General features: G+C 47.8%; 1 protein-coding gene across 3 annotated transcripts in view; it reads left to right on the forward strand.

Moving 5' to 3' along the window:
• Chn1 (chimerin 1) overlaps positions 1-6,290 on the forward strand; it is a 146,789-nt gene extending 140,499 nt beyond the window's left edge. For 2 of the 3 annotated variants that reach the window (XM_057754877.1, XM_057754878.1), the window contains exons 12-13: positions 3,998-4,103; positions 5,415-6,290. In XM_057754877.1, coding sequence (XP_057610860.1) covers positions 3,998-4,103; positions 5,415-5,586 — 278 coding nt within the window. In that variant the 3' untranslated portion in view covers positions 5,587-6,290. The remainder of the gene's footprint in view (positions 1-3,997; positions 4,104-5,414) is intronic. The other variant, XM_057754879.1, reaches the window with a different exon arrangement.
• Positions 6,291-13,506: the final 7,216 nt, after the last annotated feature.

Genomic DNA, 13,506 nt, shown 5'->3' on the forward strand with positions numbered 1-13,506 from the left:
ACACTTCCTAATGTAGTCAACTCTTTACCTTTAAAACATCTCAGTTTCCACCCCCCAGAAATCTCTGGTATTGTTTACCATGCCTTCACAGCAGAAATCAGTTAGGTTAAAGCTTTTTTCTGCAAAATCTAGCAGAGCTGTGCTGTAGCAGCTTTCCCCCAACTCCCACGTGACAGCTGATGAGAGAGGCTGAGGGCAGGAGATGGAGGCTGGTGTGGCGGAGCCAGATCACCTGCCTCTGCAGGCTGCACAGCCTCTGGAACCCTGAAGTCTGAGGCTGCCACCCCTTCTTCCTCTGTTCCCCAGTGGAGACTCTGTTGCTCTAGAACAGAGGCCCAGAGGCAGGCCTTACTACAGGGTCTTGTCAGAAGCCGGCATCTGTGAGCACTCTGTAACCATGGTGAAAACCATGTGGGAACTGTCCCCAGCCCAGGAGCCGCAGCACTTATTTTCCAGATCTTAGACAGTCACATCTCTTCCTAAGTGTGCAGCGTTGGATGAGCCTGGCAGGGAGAACTTTCTGGGTCTTCTCTACTGAACTTCCCTATAGAGAATTAACAGTACATGCGCCAGGTGCACCTTAATTAGCTCTTGACCCAGGCCCCGAGTGTTTACTTCCTAGCCCTCAGTATCCACGCTTTCCTGGACCATCTTTCCTGGGCCTTCCCCAGCCCTCAGCCATGCATTCCCTCTCTTTTCATTACATTCCCGTTGTGGGGCAGGTGGTGGCCATGACTTGGTTTCCTTGCTGCACTGGCATCCCTTCAGGACATAATTGCCACCTCAGGTGTTATTTTCCTCAGGGCCTGAGTAGTCCCTCATTTCAGTAATAATTAGGTGTTACATATTTGTTGACTATTAAGCTTGGAATTTTACCTGGAGATTCACAGACTTAAGTCATTAAGTGAATATTCTAAGTGATTATATAGCTAGACTTTTCCCTTTAATTCATTGTTTAGTTTGGAGGTTGGGTTGGTTGGTTGGTTTTCCTGGTTTTGGTTTGTTTGTTTGTTGAGTCAGGGTTTCCCTGTTTGGCCCTGGCTGTCCTGGAACTCACTCTGGCTGACTGCGAACTCAGATTTATCTTCCTCTGCTTCCTGAGTGCTGGGATTAAAGGCCACTGCCAGGCTTCAGTCTTGTCTTGAAACCACCAGTACTGCACTCTTGCTGCTTTTCTGTAGACAGCCAGGCCACTGATGGTGGACAGGTGTGACAATCACGAAACCCACTTGTGTCCAGAGAAACCTGCCCGCCACGATGCCCTCCCGTCCCCCACATGCCAGACTGTCTATATTTGATGACCGCTAATCTGATGATACCCAGTTGTCTCTGAACACCTTCCATTTTTCCTGCTTACCTCTTAAATTATGCTGTAACAGTCTTGGGACTAAAAGTTTCGTTCTCTAGAAAATTGACGATGGGCAATACTTGTGTGCATGGGAGAACAGGGAGGACTGATGTCCAAGGGAGACTCTCTGGTCAGTTTGAGCCAGGTATTCAGTACATTTTACCATGTTCCCACTGGAACCAGTTGGAAATACAAGGGGAGGGTGCTCTTTCTGCAACAGCAGGTTCATCTAGGTCAGCATGTTGATTTGTCCATCTGAAAATCTCAGATAGCGCTATCCCCCAGACCTCCCTCCCTCCCAACTGTCTGCATCCAAACCTTGATTATCCTTGTTCTTACGTTTTTCTTACACATTCCCCATCAGGAACTCTCATGGACTCTACCTTCGAAATATACTCAGAATAAAACAGTCTCTCATCGTTCACACTGCTGTCATCTCCAAACTACTGTCGTGACCCCTGGGCTCTGTGTTAGCTGCTGGAATGGTCTTCCTGCCGTTACTCTGTAGTTGGCACTCTGCATGGCACCTAGAGGAAGGGAACCATAGAAAATGAACGTTCGTGCCAGTGTGAGGGGTCAGCGGGTAAACAGCACTTGCCACCACATGCCCATGTGGTAGAGAGAACTCACCTCCACACACATGCCATGCGTACTCACACACACAAATAAATAAGTGCCTAAATAAATAGCATGTTTAAATGAACATCAGGTTACAGCCCAACTTCGTTCATAGCCTTCCCATTCTTCTCTGTAAATCTTCAGAGTTGAGTTGCCCACAGCTGACATGAGGAAAAGTGTTTTCCTCTGACATCACCCCTTCCATCTCATCTGCAGCCGCATCTGCCCCACTGCCCCTCAGTCTTACCAGCATGCGCTCTCAGCCCAGCTCAGCTGGGACCCTCTTCCCTCCTCAGCTCGTTCCTTCACTCTGAGGCTGTACCCAAGACCTTTCCTTCACAGTGAGCTTTTTCCTGACCTTTAAAGTCCAGGTGCGCAGCGCTTGCATCCTTTGGGCTGTCTCACCATACCTTGTGGAGTCTGTGCAGCGATGCTGGCCTCGGTCTTTACTGTCCGCCCCTCCAGGAGGAGCTAAGCTCCCTGAGCTAGTGCACCGGTGCTCTCTGCAGCCTCCCACTGTCTCAAGCTTCTCCTAGTCGAGATGAATTGTAGAAATTAAAAAGGAAAATCTGCTTTTAATTTCTGAAATCATGTAGTTTCAAATTAATTTAGCCCTATACTAAGAGCTAGCTTTCCACAGTAAACAGAATTTCCTTCTCTTTATTCTAGAAATTCAATTACTGAATTTCAGTGTCTGAGAAAATAGCTGTGTTATGAACAAATACCCTTTAAAGTCCCCATGATTTGGAAGTCATGCATTATCTATCATGGCAAAAGGCAAAGAACACATTCTTTGTTATAAAGAAATGAAGCAGGGATGGAGGAAGCTTTGGACCAAAGCTGCGAAGCAGTCAAAAGTTCTTTTGAACTAAAAAGCTTCACACTTTGAGAATCATCTGGCCTGCTTCGCCGCACTCGAAGCTCAGCCTTTGTTCTTCCCTGGCCTTTCCTGGGCCCGGTGTACAGAGTGTACACGGTGTGCATGGTACACGTTGTCCTCCAGCTGGGCTGTGGGTACAAGCGAGACCAGAGTTGAGCTGTCCATCTGAAACAGACAGAAGGCTTCTGGGCAGGTGGAACCTTCCCAGCCCTTGAAGGACTCCAGTGCAAGGCCTTGTTGTGGTTGGGCTGAGAGCAGCGTTTACAGCACTCCTTGTAAGCAGAGGGAGAATGTGCTGTGGTGCTTCTTCAAGAGCTCAGGGTTGCAACAGCTTCAACTGTTGGTGTTACAGGTGTAATTGATAGATCGAGCAGAGTTGCCACAGTAACAGCCTGGTGTGTGAGCCCTCAGTGCAGATCTGAGGTCCAGAGGGAGGTCTTCCCTTCCAGGTGGACTCCTTTGGAAGAACCCCCTTCTCCTAGTACCCCACCGTGGCACAGCACACTTAAAGCTGCCTGCCGTGTGTTCTTCAGAACACAGTCTCAGAAATGGGGAGTCCTCATGCTTTGACTTAACACACAATGTAATAACTACAGCACACAATGTTAGGTGAGATATTTCTTGGCTTAGAAAAATGAAGGGCTGGGGTATTGCTCTGTGGTAGAGTTCTTGCCTAGTATTTATGAGGCATGGGTTCTGCCCATACCACTGCAAAACAAAACAATGTCATTATAAAAAAAGAAGAAGAAGAAGAAGAAAAGATTATCAATAAGGTTTTGCCAGGAGTCACAAGAGGCTGTGGATTAGCTTGTCTTGCATACTATGGTATACAATATTTTGAGCAATATGTATGTCTATAATGTTCTCAGATGAACTCATTAGAGTGTACAGGCTTTCTCTGTGAGTCTACATGTGTCTGGATTTGTCTGTTACATTCCAGATCTCTAGTGTGTCCATTTCCTCAGTCGCTGCACCCAAGACCTGCAGGTGGGAAAAAGCAACCCTGCTCCCACGTTGAACCTAGGATGGCATTGGAGAGTTGTTTTTGTTCTGTGAGAAATCATTTTTGCTTGCTTTACAAAAGCATGGAAGAGTGTTCCATAAGCATTCCCATGCATTTTCCACTAGCGCATCTCTCCTTGCTATTGTAGAAATCATGGACCCTGATGAGCAGTTGGAGACCCTTCATGAAGCACTGAGACAGCTGCCGCCTGCCCACTGCGAGACCCTCCGGTACCTCATGGCCCATCTGAAGAGGCAAGTGCAGCCTGTAGCTTACTGCTGTATTACAGCCAAATCTCAAGAATAAAATTAAGCAAAAGGTGAAAGAGAGGACATGTTCTCTTGAGTGAACGCGTAGGTGCATAGCAGCATTGTCTTGTGAGAAATTGCATCAGTTGGTAAAGGGTGCTAAAAATATTGTACCCTGCAGTACCCTGGCATCCATGCCTTGCCCTTCTAGGACCTGCTTGTAAGGATGCTCGTGTTCTGCAGACACTGGTGAGTGTTTTGGAGGAGGAGAGGGCTGCTGCTGTCAGTTTGTGGGGCAGCACACTTTATTCTTAGCTTATCGCTCCAAGTAAGCTTTTCAAGCTTGGGATGGGATTTTAGACTACTGCCCTTACCAACACTGGAAAGTGGCACACAGTGATGGAGTCGGGAGGAATGCTTCCCGTTAAGAGTTTTAAGCTATTTTATGATTGATGGTGATCAATCTCTACCAGCTGAAACAAAAATTTCACAGTTATATGACGTCAGCAGATTTAGGGCCTCAAACTCAATTAGAAACACAAATTCTAAATGCCCCAAAGCATGCATTGTCCAGAAGCACTTGTGCATTTCAGACACTCATGGATACTCACCCCGTTCTTCTTTTTTTCTTCCTCCTCTTCCTTCTTATCTTTGATTTTTGAGACAGTGTCTTGCTGTGTGACTCTGGCTGACCCCTGACTTACTGTATAGGCCAGGTTCATCTCCGCCTCACAGAGATCTGCCTGCCTCACCTCTGTAGTGCTGGGATTAAAGGTGTGCGCTGCCATGCCCAGCTCTTTCCCACTTAAAGGCGCCATGAGTGAGTTCATGCTTCCTTTGGGTGTGCTCACAACTCATGCCATTGTCAATTAAAGTCGGCTTCATATTTGACTTTAGTTCTGTGTTCTGTAAGAATCACTCTCTAAGACGGTCTGTTCTGATGCTGTAGGGTGCCAGGAAGAGAGACAGACATGAGACTGTCCTGACTATAGGCCACTCCTCCCTGTCCCCACAGCTGCTCTCACTTTGCAAAAAAGCCCAAGGGGAGCCAGAGAGCCAAGGAAGGGGAGGGCAGACCTCTTCTCCCTCCCTCTCCCCCTCAAGTATCTGAACCCACATGGACTTTAAAATCTTTATCAACATGACCTACTTCAAAAGAAGTCACATTCCTTGAAGCTTCTGAGAAGCACAGGAAAGTAGCCTGGGAGAGCTGGCCAGTAGCCACAGACCTGGACGTGATTCTGGCTTTCATCTGGGTGCTCAGATTGCTGGAGCCCCTGCGTCACTGAAGTCATCTGTCCTTCCCTGTGTTTTCAGAGTGACCCTTCACGAGAAGGAGAACCTGATGAGTGCAGAGAACCTTGGGATCGTGTTTGGGCCAACCCTCATGAGATCCCCAGAACTAGACCCGATGGCCGCCCTCAACGACATACGCTATCAGAGACTGGTGGTGGAGCTGCTGATCAAAAATGAAGACATTTTATTTTAGAGTTTTGATTTGAGGAAAAAAGAAATGTTTTACAGATGAAGGAATGTTTTCTAGTAATTTAATTAGCTTCACTAGCTGAATTGTTTCTTGGTTAAAGGTTTGGCCAAACACCCAGATTAAATGAAGGAACTTCTTGTCATTTCTGTAGCACCGCTCAGCTGTCCCTGTAAAACCGTGAACACACGCTTTCCGGTCTGAAGTCCTGGGTGTTTATCATGTTAAGAGAAACTCAAGCTCCTGCATGACCCCTGTTTGGTGAGGAAACCCCACATCAAGGAATCTCAGACTTGAACCTGCACCGCCTCTCTGTCCTGGGTTTCCTGTGCTTGTCGCCCAGCATGCTGCCCAGAGTAAACTGTCATGACTTTGCCTTTGGGGTCCATGCCATCGATTTCTGACGCTTGCACACTCACGCACACACGCATAGGCAGCGCCCTGCCATCCACCCACCCCACACTCGGTTCCTCCCCAGCTCTCTCCTCTGCCATAGTGCTTTCTCTCCAGCAAAGCAGGATGTCTGCGGGTCTGCTGCTTCAGTACAAGTGCACCACACTTCAGTAAGCTTCCCTACCAGTACAAGTGCGCCACGTGGCGTTTTCTGTTAAATTATTGGTTTCAGCTGTAAAGTTATATTTTTACCTGGCATGCAGTTGTTAATTTATTAAATTTGGCTTTTAGAAATCAAAACTACTCATAGCTTTTTTTCTTGCCATGGGGAGAATAGTTAGAAAGTTGTACTTGGCATTTAGTTAGCACCAATTGCCTCCCTTCCCCTGCCTGTTGGTCACTAAGGGATTATGGTAATCTCCTAAAACAGTTTATACTGCCTAGAATCAGCATTCACTTACTGGATTTATTGTTCCTTCTCCTATTACTCTGGCAGAAGTCTGTAATGTTTTCTCCACTTTGGGGTCAGTTTTCCTCGAGATTCCTAAGGTGAACAGGGCTCCCTGTCTGGAACAGCTAGGGCCATGTGCATGAAGCTTTAACACACGGCTGAGCAAATGCCAAGGCAGCTTGTCAGGGGGTCTGCACTGGATACCGAGAGTCCCATCCGTGCCAGACTGCCACCAGTCAGTCATGTGGCTGTGAGCAGACAGCCATCTCCTTCTCTCTTGGACTGTGAGATGAGCACCCGCATAGAGCTGAGATTCCATCTGCTTTAAACAATAAAACAAAAACTTGTATGGTAATTCACACCTGTAATCCCAGCACTATATGTGGTGGTTCACACCTGTAATCCCAGCACTTGAGAGGAAAAAGTGGGAGAATCAAATTCAGGGCCAGCCTCGGGTACCTGAGACTCTCTCAAGCCAACACTCAGTGGAACATCTGGGCACAGCAGTATATTATGGTCCTAACTACTGGGGAGGCTGAAGGAGGAGCAGCATTTGAGTCCAAGAGTTCGAGACCAGCCCAGGCAACGTGGTGAAATAAATAAATAAAAGGTGAAAATGAAATACGTTCTTGAGCTATCAAGTCTGCCCCAGAGCGGTGGGAGCTGGTGGAAGCACAAGGCTTTCTCACTCCATGCTTCCTCCTCTGGGCTATAGCGGGCATGGGCAGTTTGCTCTTTCACTGCTGTTCACATTGAGAGAAAGTGTAGCTACCCAGCTGTCTTTTAACCAGTGTCCGATGACAAATGTCACCACACTGTGATATGGGATTCCCCTCTCTATGCTTTGAATTCTTATTGGTTAATAAAGAATCTGTTTTGGGCCTGGCAGGACAGAATAGAGGTAAATGGGGAAAACTAAACTGAATGCTGGGAGAAAGACGGCAGAGTCAGGAGAAGCCATGTAGCTCTGCTGGAGACAAACACCAGAACTTTACCCAGTAAGCCATAACCTTGTGGCAATACACAGATTAATGGATATAGGTTAATTTAAGATATGAGTTAGCCAGAAATATGCTTAAGCTATTGACCAAACAGTATTACAAATAATATGGTTTCTGAGAAGCCGGAACAAAACAAGCGGCCTCCTACAGCAACACTGAGCTGTGTGGAACAGAACACACAGATTGGTTAGATACAGAGTAAATCGTCTTCAAAGTGGAAGCAAATCACAGGGTGGGGGATCAGCTCAGCAGAATCCTTACCTAGCATGTGCAGAAAATTTGAATAGCTACACTGAAAACTAATGGTAAAACAGTTACAGCCATGAAGCTCTTCCATATTTAAGCACACATCTCATAGATCAGGGCCTTTATTTAAAAAAAACAAAAAACAAAAAAACACTGTCAAGGCATCTAAAAGAGCTGACAGGCTTCCTGAATTTTGAGACAGGATCTCTGTACCATCTGGCATGGAACTTAACTATGTAGCAAGTGAGACTCAAACTTCCAGCAATCCTCCTGCCTCAGTCCTCTAAGCGCTGGGATTATAGGTATGAGTCACATGTCAGGTCTTACAATATCTTTTAATTACCCTAAATTGTCAGATGCAATTTTCCCTGGTTGCCCAATTTTTTTTTGTAATTGATGGAGTTACTGTTGTGGCCCAAGGCTCCGAATCAACCCAAGCAGACACCAAAGGTTACTGCAAGGCAAGATTTTAATGCAGAGCAGCACAAAAGGATTGAGAGAGGGGAGGGGCTGATCAGGGCCACAGAACCGAGCTGAACCGCAGCCCTGAATGCCAGCTGAAGCAAGTATTTAAGCACAAAATCACAAACATTTGTTGCCAAGTTACAGTTAAAATTTTCACCAATCGGGACTTGAGAGATTAGGGGCTTCCTTGAATGTTCAGTTCTGTCGTTGCCAGCCGACACAATGGATTCGTTTGTTCCTCCCACTGTTAGGAATAGCTGTAATCGAGAACTAGAGATGCGTAAGGACGGTTCCTGTGGTTTAGGAGGAGGTGGGTCAGCCACTGGAAGGTTCCCAGCTCCCCCAGGGCCTGCGAACCTGAACTGTGCTTCACCCTGCAGGTAAAATGGAGGCTGACATCAAAATGGCAGGACAGGTGCTTTTTGCCTGCTCCAGACGTGATCATTTAGTAAAACACTCTATATTGCGGGTGGTTGCTGCGGCTTCATGTATGGATGGGTCCCCTCAGGTCCTTGTAACTCATTTGGAATTTTCCAAATTGTCACATTTGCCAATTACATCCATTTGGCACGGCCCTCTAGTCTTTGTTTTTCCTATAAACTGAAAGTTGGGTGAGGCTCTGACCTACCTACCTCCCGATTTAGAGACAGGGACTCAACTTGTGGCTTGAAGAACCTTCCTGCCTCTGCCTTCTGAGTAGCGGGGACATGCAGCATGTGGGCTACCATAAGAAACTTGTGAAACTACAGCTTTCTGAGCAAAGCCTTCACCCTAAAAACTTGCGATGAACTGGTGTGGGTACTGGCAATCCCTGGGCTTTGTTGTTTATTTATGTACATGGGTGTTCTGCCTGTGTGAATGTCTATGTACATATGTGCCTGGTGCCCATGGAGACCAGAAGATGGTATTGGCTCCCTTGGAACTGGAGTTATAGGTGGTTGTGAGCTATCCTATGGATGCTAAGAATCAAACCCAGGTCCTCTGCAAGAACAGCCAATGTTCTTAACCCCTGAGCCATCTCTCCAGCCCCCCAGATCTTTTGTTCTACAGAGCCTCAAATGTGCCCATTATGTTACATTTCAGAATTGCTAACCTGACTCCTCGAGGAACCACAGATCTGTCCCTCTCAGTCACACCAGCTATCAGAGAGGTACTGTGCTCAGTCACACCTGCTATCAGAGAGGTACTGTGCTCAGTCACACCAGCTATCAGAGAGGTACTGTGGGGATAGTGGAGATTTCACTGAGAAGAGTCTCGGAGCCCCGAGGCTGGTGTCTCCATCCTATATCCCAGATTACAGAAATACCCTGGCCCTGTGAGTGTATGACTGAGATGACAGCAGGCTGAAGACACTGGGGCTTAGAGTTGCTGACGGTAGCTGCCTCATGATCCAGGTCGCTGTTACAAGAGGGGCTGAAATGCAGGCTTACCTGTGCCGTTGCTACTGCGCTGACTCTGCTCACTCCCACTCCCCAGAACCAAGTGTCCCCTCTGCTGCTGCAGGAGACCCCTTTGGAAAGCCAGCTCCTCACTGCATAGCCAAAACCTGTTAAATTCTTCCTGTAACTTCCTTCAACCTGAAACAAAGCCACACTCCTTGTCATGGCTGACAGCCTGCTGTGGCTGGACCCATGCCTACTTCTCTAACCATGTCAGACTTGAGCATCCTCATCGCCTGAACAACTTGGGCAGCAATTTTCCAAGCCCCACTCCCAATTCCTGAGGTAAAGCCTGGAGTAGGGCCCAAGGCTTCCATTTCTAAGCACGCGTAGTGATGCAACACCTATAAGGGTCCCAGGATCCCACTCTGGGAGCCGCTGGCCTGGGGCTTCTAGAACCTCACTGCCCACTAGATCACCACAGGTCAATGAAACCCAAGGGTGTGTTGGCAAGGCCTGGGCAGACAGCATCCTGGGTCATTCTATAGTCCCCTTTTGCTAATTGTAGCGGCTTCATTTCCTCTGGGTGTGTTACAATGCACTAGGAATTTGCTTCAAGTAGACTCAAATAGCAGATGTGGGAGAAATGGTTGTCACAGCGTTTCTGCACAAAGAAACAGGAGGCAGGACACAGCCAGGTACACAGGGTCTCGCAGGGAAGAAGTCAGTGGCTAGAAAGCATACTGGCTGGGCCTGGGCCAGAGCCTTTATCAGGTTCAAGTCAAGGACTTGCCAGTAGAATAGTGTCCTAGGCGGTGGCCCGTGGTGCTAATCCCTGTTCCCACCTGGCTCTGGTGATTTAGTGTAAGAACACTGACTTGATGGCAGGGGTTGTTGGCTCTGGATTGCATTGGCATCTCAAAGAGGAGTCCTTTGCGCTCTCTAGGAATTGGCTAGATATGGGAGGGCACTCTCCAAGACATGGAAAATACAGAAAATAAAGAAGTCAATCAGTCTGAAGTCCTTGCCTTTTTCCAGTGTCGCCTCCCTGTTTCTGACCCACAGCTGACTCTGTCCTCAGTACAATCTTCTTCTTCTTCTTCTTCTTCTTCTTCTTCTTCTTCTTCTTCTTCTTCTTCTTCTTCTTCTTCTTCTTCTTCTTCTTCTCATCTTCTTTTCTCGTTTAATTGTTTGGATAGGAATGTGCTATACGTTTTCCCCCAACTCCCCCTCCCCCTCAATATGTTCTTTTTCACATTTGATTCTAAATTGCACAACTCATTAAATATAAAGTGGATCCAAGTCAGAAAAAGGGAACGGGAGTTCATCAAACCTTATAGAAATCAGAATTAATCATATAAACACCTACTTGTTACTTAAAACCCTCTATTAGGAGACTAGGGAGGATCGCTAGAAACTGCTGAAGGACGTTTTTATGTAACAGGAATTAAGCTCAAGGCCCTGATACCACAACAGTGGTTTGCATTAGAGGTGATCAATAGCTTCAGAATTCTTCATTCCCTGGCTGAGACTAAAAGTCCATGGGAGTTGAAACTGGAATGTTCTGAGATCTCTCTGGTGGAACTTGTAAGCTGGTACTCCAAACACTGCTGTTTCACAAGTGAGTCGGTATATCTTTTGCCCTTGGCATGGGGTTGTGTGCCAGTTAGGGTTAGCATATACTCAAAAGTTGCTTCAGATTAAGGTCCCCTGAAAATTCACTTTTTAAGTTACAAGGCAGGAAGGGAGGGAAGAAAGGAAGGAAGAAGACAAAGACAGGCTGACCTGGGCTGTTGAAGACAGATTTCTTCTCTCTCCTCTCTGGTTTGCCCCTAGCTTCCCAGGTTTCATAGTTAGCCGTCTGCAGAGGAAGCTAGGCTCTTCCACATTGCAAACTCATACTGTTTCAGCTCTGAATATGGGTTATAGAAAGGAAAAAAAATCCCTGCCTGTGCCCCATGAACCGCCATGTTGTTCTTGTTCTAACTTTAGGACCGAGAGAAGCAAAGGGTTGGTGGGAGGTTGTTCTGGAGAGTTTTCACAAGCAAGAAAGGCCCTGTACCTAACACATACACATCATCCACTCCATAACTGGATGGTCAGAGCCTACCAATGACCAGAAAGGACAGACCCCTTTGACTTTTGCCTGAGGTAGAGATGTGCCCACCACCAAGCACTTCCTGTCCCCTCCAAAACCCGATCAAATACAAGGTAATATAGGTGGTAGAGAAACCCCAAGGGATCTACCAGCAACACCACAGTCTCTCACCAGTATGTTTCTCCTACCCTGAAATCTGGGCCCTATGAAAGACAACCCCCAAACGCAAATACTCAGCTCAGAGTACAGGCAATGATTTCTGTGGTGGTACAGGAAGGGTACAGTTTGGGACTGGAGACTCAGCTCACTGGTAATCACTGCACTGTGGGCGAAGGGAGGAGAGCCCTGCTGACCAGCAGAGCCAAACCCCGAATTACCCAAATTGAGGGCCTGCTTCTTATACCCATAACCGGCAGAGCTGTTCCGTGGTCAGTAGGGGAGGGTGGCCGCAGAGATGATGCTAGGTCTCGAGCCACTCCCACGGGAAAGAGAAACCTCAAAGAGGGTGAGCGGCCTGCTTCTGGCTGGTCCTGGTGTTGACAGTGTACTTTGCAAGGAAGGGCTTGTTCCGGAAAGATCGATGGGGGAAACAGTGCAGACTCAAGGGGTCAGGAGATCTGTCCAGGGGAGCGAGGCGTTAGGATGGAATTAGTGTCCTTGGAGTCACTGAGTCTGAGCCGGAGCCCTGGCAGCCCTAACAAGCTAGTTCAGCCACCCACCTCAATAGGCCAATTAATGAGATAAACGAATAGTGAAAAGCAGAAAAAGGAGATTAAGTTGGTTGGGAAGAAGTAAAAAGAGGTACAGTCATTCTCCTAAGTTCATCTTCAGGGCCCTGACAAAGAGGAGGAATCGGCATGCATATCTGAGCAGTTCCGGTGGAGGTGTGGTGCCACCCGTCATCTGGACTAAAGTCTCTCCTGCTAGGTGGCCAGACAGTTGTCAGAATTGTATGAAATCTCCCAGGAGACAAGCCAGGGTTTCAGCCTTGCCTTCTCCCAGCAAGAGGTTTCTGGGGAAGTTCTAGTTCTTTGGATGTCTGTGTGATGGCCAAAGAGAGAGCCGGAAGTGTCTCTAGGATTTCTTAATTCCTAACAGGCAGTTACAGCAGCTTTGGCTTTGCTTGTTTTGCTTTATCAAGGACTGAACCTAGGCTGCCCGCAGCCGCACAAGCTCTCTACCACTAAGCGACAACCCACCCTCCTCCTCCTCCTCCTCCTCCTCCTCCTCTCCTCCTCCTCCTCCTCCTCCTCCTCCCCTCCTCCTCGTCCTCTTCTCCTGCTCCTCCCCCTCTTCTTCCTCACTTTTTGAGGCAAGGACTCACTAAGTTTCTCCAGGTGGCACTGAGCTTCTCCAGGTCTTGAATGTCCTTCAGGCTTCGGCCTCCCTGGGGCACCGTAATCACGTATCCGCACCACCAAGTCTGGCTAGCGCTGGGCTCCACCAAACGGAGGACTCCAGGCTCCTGTGATTCTCGGGGAAACGGGTTCCAGGGAGCAGCACACTGCAGCTCTAACCCCGTCCCACATATAACCCCACATTCAGGTGCGTGAGCCTGGCACCTGGCTTCCCGCTCTAAATGAAATTAGGAGACAAAGCAGTAAAGGAAAATGTTCGAAGTGGGAAGAGATAAGCCTGCGGCCATCATGTAATTGAAGGGTAACTTTGTAACAAAGACTAGAACAAATATAAATTTGGGGGCAGTCTAATCAGTCCCTTTGGCGGGGGTGGGGGGGGTGGGGGGGTGTGGGGGGGTGGGGGGTGGGGGGTGGGGGGGTGGGGGGGGTGGGGGGGTGGCTATAGGCCCCAGGTTGTCTCTCCTCTCTGTTAGGAAGACTTTGTTTTTTAAAATTCAAGTCCAGCTGAGGAAAATGAGGTCTTCAATATCCCCAA

The sequence above is a fragment of the Chionomys nivalis genome, chromosome 22 (assembly GCF_950005125.1).
Source record: "Chionomys nivalis chromosome 22, mChiNiv1.1, whole genome shotgun sequence".
In the NCBI taxonomy this organism is placed as follows: domain Eukaryota; kingdom Metazoa; phylum Chordata; class Mammalia; order Rodentia; family Cricetidae; genus Chionomys; species Chionomys nivalis.